Source organism: Prionailurus bengalensis, chromosome C1 (genome assembly GCF_016509475.1).
Source record: "Prionailurus bengalensis isolate Pbe53 chromosome C1, Fcat_Pben_1.1_paternal_pri, whole genome shotgun sequence".
Lineage (NCBI taxonomy): Eukaryota > Metazoa > Chordata > Mammalia > Carnivora > Felidae > Prionailurus > Prionailurus bengalensis.
The window spans coordinates 85,885,772-85,897,952 of NC_057345.1; the positions used below are offsets into that span (position 1 = coordinate 85,885,772).

At 38.3% G+C, this 12,181-nt stretch overlaps 1 protein-coding gene across 1 annotated transcript in view; it reads right to left on the reverse strand.

Moving 5' to 3' along the window:
• Nucleotides 1-4,232: 4,232 nt before the first annotated feature.
• Nucleotides 4,233-12,181, reverse strand: part of DBT (dihydrolipoamide branched chain transacylase E2) — a 53,671-nt gene continuing 45,722 nt past the window's right edge. The window contains exons 8-11 of the mRNA XM_043575669.1: nt 11,941-12,018; nt 10,544-10,735; nt 10,314-10,385; nt 4,233-5,775 (exon numbers count right to left, since the gene is read on the reverse strand). Of these exons, the coding sequence (XP_043431604.1) occupies nt 5,608-5,775; nt 10,314-10,385; nt 10,544-10,735; nt 11,941-12,018 (510 nt within the window). The 3' untranslated portion in view covers nt 4,233-5,607. The remainder of the gene's footprint in view (nt 5,776-10,313; nt 10,386-10,543; nt 10,736-11,940; nt 12,019-12,181) is intronic.

Consider the following 12,181-nt stretch of genomic DNA (forward strand, 5'->3'; position numbering starts at 1 on the left):
TCTAAAAGTTAGGCAAAGGCAAGAAGGAACAAGACAGGAGTGTGTTTGTGCAGAGGCAGGTACAGGTAAAGCTAACAATGTGAGAACGGAGTGTTTTGAGCCTTCTCTTAGGTAGAGGGAAATTGGCTTTAGAGAAATAGAGAATTTCTTGGGGGAGGGGATTATTTTAAAAATAAGAACAGTTCGGGGCACCTGGGTGGCTCAGTAGGTTGGGTGTCTGACTCTTGATTTCAGCTCAGGTCATGATCCACAGTTGTGGGTTTGAGCCCCACGTCAGGCTCTGAGCTGACTCTGAAGCTCTCTCTCTCCCTTTCTCTCTGCTCCTCACAAGTGTGCACCTTCTCTCTCTGTCCCAAAATAATAAACTTAAAAAAAAAAGTAAGAACAGTTCTCTCCATATATTTATTAGGGCAGCACAATTCAATAGCATTTTCTATGGTAATGGAAATATTCGATGTCTGTAATGTCCAATATGGTGCACACTAGCCACATATGGCTCTTCACATTTAAATTTCAATTAATTCAAATGAAATAAAGTTAAAATTCAGCTTCCCAGTTATACTAGCCACATTTCAATTGCTCAATAGCCACAATAATTAATTGAAATTTAAGTGTGAAGAGCCACATGTTGCTAGTAACTATTGCATTGGAAAGCTCAGAGTTAGGGTTATTACTACCTAAAGTAAAAGATTAATCTGAAAATACCAGTGTCTTCAAACAATACAAGTTATTTTACCTGTATCACATGCAAACCAATCAGTACTGGGGTGTGGTGGTGGGGAGACTTTATCACCACCTAGTCATTTGGAGATGCTTGTTTCTTCCATCTTGTGTGGCTGCCATCTTCAACATAAAGTCCTCAAGGTTGCCGTGGAGAGGAAAGAGAGGGAGTACAGAGGATCTCTTGGGAGGTTCTATGGGCCACATTTAGAAGTGGTTACATCACTTTACCTTCTCCAATGGCTAGAAATAAATCACATGGCCCTACGTAACTGCAGGCTAGGCTGGAAAATATTTAACCGTGTGCCCAAAAAGAAAAGGAAACAGGTTTATAGACATACGACATTACCCTGATACATTTATCAACAAGAAAAAAAATTAAATTTGCTGAGAGTTCTGGGATCAGTCTCCAATAACTTCTCCATGAGGAACTGGAAATGAATCTTAACCAGTGTGCTGGAGACGTGCATCTGGTACAGTTCTAGATGTAAGGAAGAGACTAAAAGATCAAAATGGGCCCATGGGATTAAACATAAAACAAGGATCAGGAAGAAGAAATGGAATTAAAATAGAGAGTAGGAAGTGTGGGTTTTGCTGAGAGAGAATCACATCTTCCTCCAAAAGGAAAACAAAGGGAAAGTGTGAGAATATAGAGATTTTGAGGTGAAAAGGGGAGAAATGACAGAACCTTGGGTTGAATCACTTTGTGTTCTCTGAAGACAGGAGGAGCTGTCTGCTGGGTACAACAGGGCTGGGGAGCCATTTGTGTAGGTGCTTAAATGAAGGGAAGAGACTTGGCACAGGTACTGTGAAGAATGGCTGAGGCATTTGCTGAAGAATCTGGAAGGAATCCGTTTAACCTGGAGACCATGATCTCTCATAGGATGTCAGGTACACTGGAATGCATATCTTCTTTTTCTCTTGATAGATATCCCTATGGTAAGCCATAGCATCCTGTTAATCTTGTTTTTTTCGTAGCAATGGACTTGGAAAATATAACTTAAACTTTTTCCTTCTGCCATAATTAATATACCAGTATAAACATAAAACATCAAAGCTAGTGAATAGATTAGCATGCAAAATTTTCAAGAAAGATGAATAGAAAATACTGAAGCTAGTGATTCATATTTTGACATCGGATGAATTGTCAACACCGCATCATTTGATATTTGAGAATCACATTACTTCTTGTTACTAAAACTAGGAAGAAAATACAAATATTCTTTCTCGGAGATATTGAAAAATCTTGGAATCACAACCAATAGTTTAATATTATCTTCTGTATTTACCTCTTACTCCCTATTCTACCTCTTCAACTTCCTCTGTACCCATGGTCTTAAAGAGATCTCTTAGAAAACATTCATTATTGGGGTGCCTGGGTGGCATCAGACTTCAGCTCAGGTCATTATCTCACAGCTTGTGAGTTCGAGCCCCACGTTGGGCTCTGTGCTGACAGCTCAGAGCCTGGAGCCTGCTTCGGATTCTGTGTCTCCCTCTCTCTGTTTCTTCCCCACTTGTCTCTGTCTCTCAAAAATAAACATAAGAAAAAAGAAAACATTCATTATTTAATATGAGGTGGGGTGGGAGGGCAATATCTCACTTCATTTGGTTGACTTTTATTTTTTAATCTGCCCAGATATTCTTCCAGATCTCCTTTCTTATTAGTCCATGTGCATTGGGGCTGACTGACTTCCAGGCTCCAAAGGTGACCGTTAAGATCCAAGCCTGGCCAATCAGGCCATTATACTCCCCTGCCCACATTAATGGGCGTGAACCAAGCCAGACCAATCTAAACTTCCCTTGAGATTTTAACTCGAACAATGTGAGTTCTGAGGAATGTAAGTCTGGGTACTTGTAGGCATCTTTGTCAACACACTGGGACAGCTTGACCTGAGAATGAGGTCAACACAAGGCAAAAAAGATCCAATAGTTACAGAGTGACGAGACAGAGATACAGAGACAGAGGCAGACAGGGACAGCAAAACAGAGACAGTCTGGAATTTATTAAGTCCCTGGATCCAGCCATACCTGAAACCGATGCCCCTGAGGATTTCAGTTATATGAATCGAGTTCCCTTTGTAACATAACCTAGTAAGAATTAGGCTTTTGCTACTAATAGTGGAGAAAGTCCTGACAGTTAAGCTTTAAAAGTAAAGGTTCAGGCTGAAGAGGAGAGAAATTTGAACAATGGAATGCAACAAGTAGTCCCTGCATTTTTATCTCCCTCAAATCTTTGACCTTTTGGATAATGGTACTTTTGACATGTCCCAGGGGACAAGAGTAGAAAAGAAAACAAAAGAAATGAAACCGCTTTCTCAATTGCTGAGAAAGCTCAGAGAAGACCTGGAGAAAGATAATGTAAAATCTGGGCTTTGTCAGGCAATTCACTTGATAGTGTCTCAACCCAATACTACTGCCTATTGGTTACTGGATTAAGTCAGACAAGTTGGTCAGAGTTGTGTTAAGAATAAGGGGATTCACATGGGTTGAGCGTCAGTTTGCACATTAGTGGCTATGTGACATTAAAAAATTGTTATATATCTTATGGTCTTCTGTAACCAGAAATGGATAAAATATCTTCTGTGGCAGAGACAGCAATTATCCCCTAATATCCATTATCTCCTTCACCCATAGTAACAAAATATTTAGCTAAGCACATGCCTTCTCATTTCCCAGTCTCCTTTGCAGCTAGGTGTGGCCATATGACTAGGTTATAGTTATAATCATGGGATGCAAGGAGCACTGTCCACTGTAGATTTGGGGAATCTTCCTTAGGAGACAACTGATCATATGGTTAGTCACTTAAAAGTCTGCAAATGCCATTAATAGGGAATTGGTTAAATTATGGTACATCCTCCCATAACCCTCCCAGACAGGATTAGCAACATTTATTAGACACCCTGATAGCACCCTGTTTTTCTCCCCAGTTAGACATGTAATGATATTTTACTTTTTAGAATTATTTAATACCTGCCTCCTCTATTTGACTGTAAACTAATGAAGGCAGGGACCATGAGGGCAGGCATTCTATGCCCAGTGCTTAGCACCATGCTGAGTATACAGTAGATGTTTAATACCAAATGTCTAACAAACACACACAGAATATTATGCAGCCACTTAAAAGTATGATAATGTAGAATTGTTTATTGACATGTCAAGTTACTTGTGATATAATGCTAAATTAAAAAATCAAATTATAAAATAGTAGATAAAGCATGATCATTTTTTTTTTTTAAAATTTTTTTTTCAACGTTTATTTTATTTTTGGGACAGAGAGACAGAGCATGAACGGGGGAGGGGCAGAGAGAGAGGGAGACACAGAATCGGAAACAGGCTCCAGGCTCTGAGCCATCAGCCCAGAGCCTGACGCGGGGCTCGAACTCACAGATCGCGAGATCGTGACCTGGCTGAAGTCGGACGCTTAACCGACTACGCCACCCAGGCGCCCCAAAGCATGATCATTTTTATAAAAAGAATAGCTATGTATACAGATACCTTGATCAAAATGTTAATAGTGGTATGATCATGGATGATTTTATTTTCTTTTTGACTCTTTGTACTACCTAAATTTAAAAAATAATAACATTCATTTGATCCATTATTTTCTAATCTACAGGTCATTTTCATTTTGAAAAAAATCAAGCAGATTTAAAACAACTTTTTTTCTCACAAAATTTCACTTGAACATATAGTAATCAATTAGAAAACATTAGAAGCAAACTGGATTTCTGAATGCAAATCAAAACATTGGATTATATTCACCTTGATGCTATTTCTGATTAAAGTGGGCCTCTTACAAAATGATCATTATGATACTTTCATTTCTGTATGAGATTCATTATTTTAATGTCCATAATTACTCATTAGACTCTTCTCTCTCTTGTTATGCACATTCCTTCTTAGGATATGGAGAATGGAATACATCTTAATTTCTTACTCTATTCTATGTTTTAGCTGAAGACAAGAAAGATAAAAAATAGTTAAAAGGCATTGGACTTCTAAATGTAAGACAATGTCAGCGGCTGCTACATTTAAAGCACTTCTCTTACATGAGGCAAGTTTGCAGAGGTGGTTTTTTTCCTAACAACACACCAAAAAGTTACCAATTCTAAAAGAATATTCATTTTAAGCAAACACTTTTGATAGCCTTACTGGTTATAAAACTATAACTGGGATTTTTTTTTTTTTTTTTTAAATAAGCTCTATGCCCAAGGTGGGGCTTGAACTCATGACCTCAAGATCAGGAGTCACATGCTTTTCCGACTGAGCCAGCCAAGCACCCCTATAATTGGGCATTTTTAAGATTAGCTTATAATTTTCTCTTTTAAAAGATATTAGTTTATATAAACAAGACATTTACAGATAATCTCTACAAAGCAACATAACCGTGGATATCTTAAAAGTTTAAGTATAATTGCACTTTTTTATACAACAGTTAGCATTATTGTGGGGAAATGAAAGATACTTTTGTGTGTAAATTCCATTTCCCAACTGAGTGTAATTGAAAAGTTTCATTAAGGGACAATCTAAAATTAAAAGAGGAAAAGAAAAAAAAAATAGGGTAAATACCAGATATTGCAATCTGTCTTTTAGTAACGTTAATTTCGTCGTTCTTCCTAGTTTCAGTCCATGGACACAAAGACCTCAGCACCATAGTAAGAAGTCACACTATGACCTACAAAATGTGACAGCCCCGGGAGAACTATTACACCGTTATTCATTTTCTGTAAAATGTCTAACAGAACAGAGATAAATATTGTGCCTGGGAACCTGAATCACACAATACAAATCATTTATAATACAAATTGTGATGAAGAACGTGTGCTGTGCAGCAAGGCTCTACATGTTCTTTGGACACTGAAAAAGTTCAATGACGCCTTACACTCTTCATTTCAGATCTAGGAGCATAAAAGCTGGGTTCTCTAAGTAGGATTTCCACAAATTAGAGAAGCGTGACATTGTAGCACCATCAATAATTCTGTGATCAGCTGACCAGCTCACGTTCATTATCTGTGCCTTAAACACTTCTCCTTTCTCGTTAAATCGGGGAAGGACCTAGAAATAAGGCAAAGAACAGAGTCAAACTTCACTTGCTCCAAGTACAAGCTCTAGCAACAGCAATGGTGAAAGATTAGGCAACCCCCCTTCCTGTGACAGAAAAGAAAGGGGCATCCCAACGACTTGAAAATTTTTCCCATCTCTGTACCTGCCTCAAGCTTTTCAGTTTCTCCAAGGTACTTCCTGTCTCCTGTATAATTTCCTTATTTACAGTAAATCTCTTCTCAGATTTCAATTTGTTTTTAACAGTTATTTATTGAGCAGCTACTATGTGCCAGGTACTCTTCTTGACCCTGGGGCTAAACCAGTGAACAAAACAAATAACAATCCTTGCCTTCCTGGAGCTAACATTGTATGGAGAAAGAGAGAAAACTAAGATAAATAAGCAAAATACATAGCATGTTAGGGAAAAGTACAAAGGAAAAAATAAAGCCATGTGGAAAGGGGAGAGAGTGTAGGCAGTGGCTAGATGTAGGCAGCATTTTTTGTTTGGCAGGGTGGGCAGGGAAAGCCTCACCATCGTTTCCTTACTGAAGGCAGCGAGGAAACAAGCCAGATGTATCTTCAAAGAGAGACAGAGGGGAAACATGAATTTGGAGTGTTAGAGGAACAGCAAAGTAGGCAGGGTGGCTGCAGTGGAGGGGCAGGGGTGAGAGGTGGGAGATGAGGTCATGGATGGAGCAGAAAGCAAGTGGGGCACACTGTCAAGGGCAATGCTTCTCAATCTGCTTTTGGTAAATGACTTATTGTTATTAAAAAAATTTTTTTAATACAGGGGCGCCTGGGTGGCTCAGTTAGTTGGGTGTCTAACTTTGGCTCAGGTCATGATTTTGTGGTTCATGGGTTCGAGCCCTGCATCGGGCTCTGTGCTGACAGCTCAGAGCCTGAAGCCTGCTTTGGATTCTGTGTCTCCCTCTTTCTCTGCCCTTCCCCGACTCATACTCTCTGTCTCTCTCTCAAAAATGAATAAAATAAAATAAAATAAAATAAAATAAAATAAAATAAAATAAAATAAATAAAATAAAATTTCTAATCCATTGCAAGCTATTTTTAAAAAATATATTAAAAGTAAATTACTAAAAGAAAAATTTAAAAGATATATAAAACACAAGCCCTAACTTTTTGTATTAGATTCAATACACCAAAAATCACCTGTCAAACTGCTGTGAAAGCATCTAAGCCCTACTCTCCCTTTCTGTACTGGTGTCCTCACAGTCTGGATACAACATTCATGGCCTCACATGGGTACCTGATCACACTGCGTAGCACCAGTGGAAGGCCATATAGGCCACTGCAGCTACTTTGGCTCTGATCTAAGTGAGGTGAGAAGTTATTGGAGGTTTCTGGGCAGAATGGTCATTTACTGAAAGGGGAAAACTTCAGGAGGAGTAAGTTTGAGGGTGGGAGGTGGTGAGGAAAGGAACAGGAAATTCAAGATGCCTAATTAGATATCCAACCAGGATATATGAATTTCCAGATCAAAGGAGAGATATAAACTTGAGTGTCATTAGTATATAAATGGCGCTTAAAGCCATAAGATGGGATCAGATAAAGAAAACGGCCAGAAGGGCGCCCAGGAATACCCCACAGCTTAAAGACAGAATCAAAATCTTCCTTGGGAGATAAGGAAGTTTCAGCAAAGGAGCCTCAGAGGGAATCAGCAGTAGATAGAAGGAAAGCCACAATAGCAAGGTATTCTGCAAAGTCACAGTGAAAGAGGTTTTCCAAGGAAGTGGGATGGCTCAATTGACTCAGGTGCAGCCAATAGGTTAGGGAAGACAAGGACAGAGAACTGAGTTACGTGGGGGTTTTCGTAACTTAGACTTTTTGGCAACAAGACGTTCAAAATTTATAGTGAAAACAGAAAATGACAAAGGAGAGATGACACTATGAAAGAAAGGGATTGGAGACACACTATTTGTTCCCACCCAACAAATATTAGAAGACTTATATTCCAAGAACTATTCTTCATAACTTGATGAAATCATGGGTAACAATGATTTGGTAAAAACACACCTATTGAACAGATATCTGCACACCAATGTTCATAGCCGCACTATTCACAATAGCCAAAAAAAGAAAACAACTCAAATACTCATTAGAGATGAACAGATAAACAAAAAGTGATGTACACAAGCAGAGTTTGTTGGGCCAAGGAAAAACTTCAGGAGATGGATGGTGGTGATGGTTGTAAACACATGAATGTACCTAATGCCACTGAACTGTACACATTAAAATGGTAAACTTATGTTTTGTAGATTTTACCATAATTATACACACACACACACTCACACACACACACACACACACACACACACACACACACAATCCAGAAGAAAATACATCTTATCTTTAAGGAAAAAGAAAAACAAAACTTTCTCAGATAGGTATGATGGCTTGGAAACTGTAGGAAGTCAGAATTCTGTGAGATTCAAATGCTGGGTGGAGAATAGGTGACAGGGAAATTATATTCAGAGACACTCCTGATTTGTAAAGAACAGAGTCTCACTATGTGTTTCTGGATCTCTCTCCCTATCTCCTCTCTATGCTAGAAGGGAGAGTAGATGCTAGGAAAAAGGAGTAACGTAGTAGCTGAAGTATTATCTGTAAGAAAGCAAATCAAAGGCTGAATGAGGGACACCTGGGAGGCTCAGTACGTTAAGCGTTCGACTCTTGATTTTGGCTCAGGTCAGGATCTCACAGTTTGTAGGATCCAGCCCCATGTCAGGCTCTGTGCTGGCAGGATGGAGCCTGCTTTGGATTCTCTCTCTCTCTCTCTCTCTCTCTCTCTCTCTCTCTCTCTCTTTCTTTGCCCCTCCTCTGCTCATGTGCTCTCTTGTTCTTTCTCTCAAAATAAATAAGTGAATGTTAAAAAAAAGTTTTAAAATATTGGAAGTGCAATTACAGAGGCTTTATGTTCTGTTTTTGGAAGAGAATGCTTAACACTGAAAAATTATTGATCTGATGAGGGCAAGGTTCATATTTATGTTGCTTGGAACTCTAGTTACATGTTGTCTCTGCTTCAAAGCCTTCCATTCAGATAAGTAACATTTTGTTGTATTAAAAGACTCTAAGGAGGGGTGCTTGGGTGGCTCGGTTGGTTACATGTCCAAATCTTGGTTTCAGCTCAGGTTCATCATCTCACAGTTCATGAGATGGAGCCCCACATTGGGCTCTGCACTGACAGTGCAGAATCTGCTTGGGATTCTCTCTCTACCCTTATCTCTCTCTCTCTCTCTCTCTCTCTTTCTCTCTTTCTCTCTCTCTCTCTCTCTCTCTCTCTCTCTCTCTTCTCTCTCTCTCTCTCTCTCTCTCTCTTTCTCTCTCTCTCTCTCTCTCTCTCTCTCTCTTTCTCTCTCTCTCTCTCTCTCTCTCTCTCTCTCAAAATAAACAAACATTAAAAAAAAAAAAGGCTGAATGAAAGTATCTGTGGAGGCTTGGATGTCAACACAAAAGTAATAAACTCATGAAAGACAAGTCCCAGAGATACTCAGTGTGGAAGCATCATAAACATAAAGAAAAAAGATTCTTCTGAAAGCATGAAGACCAAAATCATAGTCAATGTGGTGATGACATTTAATAATGGTGGTACTGAGATGGAATCCAGGGGCTTACTTCTTTTAACTCTAGTGGTTCTCAACACTGAGTTAATAGGGATGCCCAAGCCCTATCTGCTACACCACCCAATTGTGATTCAGTTGGTATAGGGTGAGAGTAGGCATTTTTTTCCCAAGGTCCCCACATAGCCAAGGTTAAGAATCATTGCAACCCTTATTCTAGGTCAGTGTCTCCTAAAACATAGCCACAGGTCACTCATGTTGGAACCACCTGGGTTCTTATTTAAAATGTTAAGTTCTGGAAGCTCGGTCCCCAAGGCTAAGAATACTGCAATTTTTTTTTTTTTTTTTTTTTTTTTTTGCAGTTTATTTATTTTGGGAGAGAGAGAGAGAGAAAGGGAGGGAGAGAGAATCCCAAGTGGGCTCCACACTGCCAGTGCAGAGCGTGATATGGGGCTCGAACCCACAAACCATGAGATCATGACCTGAGCCAAAACCAAGAGCCAAGACGCTTAACCGACTGAGTCCCCCAGGTGCCCCAAAAATACTGCATTTTTAACTAGTACTCTCAACGATTCTTGAACAGAGCGAAGTTTGAGAAAAATTCTGTAAATGGTGTCTCACTGTGCTATAAATAATAATTTGTACTGGCCTACTATTATCTTTGGTATTCAGAAATAAAAATTTTTGATAGAAGTAGATTGGCTAGATTTGTGGTTATCCATGATGACTCACATCAGTGCCTGGCATAAACCATGATGGTTGATCCATACAGAACAATCCAGATCACCACCATGTTATATACAGAGGCAGACACTAGAATTGCAGGCCTACCTCTTAGGAAGAAATAACTGGCCTACTGAGCCAAATGTTATACTCAAACCTACAAAGCAAGGGAAAAACCGCTGAAATGTCACTCTGTTGTGTTTACTCTCCCAATTTGCTAAGACTCTTTTGCCAGTTAGTTGATAAACATACCTTGATGGATCCGAGAGCCCCAATTGCTACTTCGGGTGGCAGTATCACTGGTTTGGCATAGGTCCCACCAATCTGAAAAAAAAAAAAAAAAAAGAAAAAAGGAAAAAGGAAAAGTAGAAAAAGTAAGCTTTTGGGGAACAAATGGCAAATGCAATATTGTATTTTTCATTGAATATATGATCAGAAACCTTAAGTTATGGTTTATGAATTTGAACATTCCTATTACTCACTGATCCGATGTTGGAAAGGGTAAATGTTCCTCCTGTAAGGTCAGTGGTACTGAGCTGACCTGCAGACCCCAATTTCTGAAGGCGGTTCAACTCAGTGGCGATCTCAAATATAGAGCAGATCTGAACGTTTTTCACATTAGGGACAATCAACCCCTGCTCAGTATCCATTGCTATCCCAATGTTGTGAGAAGCCTAAAAAAAAATTATAGAGTAAGCCTTTTCATAAGTTAATAGAAAAGAAAAGAACAACCTTCACTATCTTATAAAAACAACTGCCAAAAACTGTTTCTACCAGATTGGTGATAATTTAAATAATTTTTAAAGGATAAATTTTTATTGGTAAGAATATAGGGCAACAGGCTATTTCTATACATTACTAGTGGATATATAAGCTGGGGGGTATATAAGATTTTCTCGGGAATATTTATCAATATGTACCAACATTTATAAAACTTTGTGTTTAGGAGATAAATATAGAAGTATATAGAGATACACAGGGATATTGAGTTCAGACTAAGTCTGAGAAACTGCAAACAAAATGTTTATCAATAATAAGCCACTGGTTAAACAAATAACAAAATTATGTTTATTGACATGTAATGATGTCCATTATATATTAAATGAGAAAGGAATAAGTTTAAAACCTTCAAGTTAAAAACACAATATGTATAAATACATATGATTTTTTTAAGTATGTGAAAATAAAATCCTGGAAGGATGCACGTCTCCACACAAACAGTAAGTTATTTTAGGGTCATAGGATTGAAGGTAAAGATGGTTACCTTCCTGTCTGAATATTTTTTGCAACAAGTATATACTTAATCAGGAAATTGTATTAATCATATGTATGAATCATATTGTATGGGAAGATTTTAAATCCGACCAGCTAAAATATCTAAGCTCACTTTCTAATAAGAAATATAAATAAGGATCAGCATCCCAAAAAGTGTTCTCAAGTTTCAATAAATCTTCAGTCCAAACAGAAGAGTTCACTCAAGTGGAATCCATACTTTCATTACTTTTCCTATTTCTGGTTAAATTATTCTGGTTTTAAAAACTGCAGGAACTCCATTTTGAGAGAGGTTATTCCTTTGAGTGGAGGATATGCACAATGGTTAACATAATCCATTGCTTGACAGCCATTTATTTCTATTATTTTAAGCGATAAACCAAAGGGGCTTAAAAATGGTACTCCATATATCTGAACAGTATCATTATTAACAAATAAAATCATTAACAATAGTAACAAATTATACTTCGGTTTAATATTTTATCTCATACCTTTAATTCTAGTCTAAAAAAACCCCGCTGTTTGAGGTACAAAAGATTTTCTAACCTACAAGTTCATCTGCACTATTTTCTGTATTTGCAAGAACTTGCCAGAACACATAGCCAACCTTATATGTTATGTTCTGGCAGTTTTCATCCACAGAAGCATTAAGGATAGGAAACTGTAGTAGTCCCAAGGAAGCAGCCTGTTTAACAGAAAGAGAATGCAACATTAGTACTTTTAACTCAGGAAACTGGAAGCAGTAAGAGGTGTGAGGGAGGGAGGGAGCTTTATTTAATGATGCTTAATTACGCTGAGCTTAATTTCAAGTCTATATGTACCTAGGTATATTACTTCCACTGTTACCT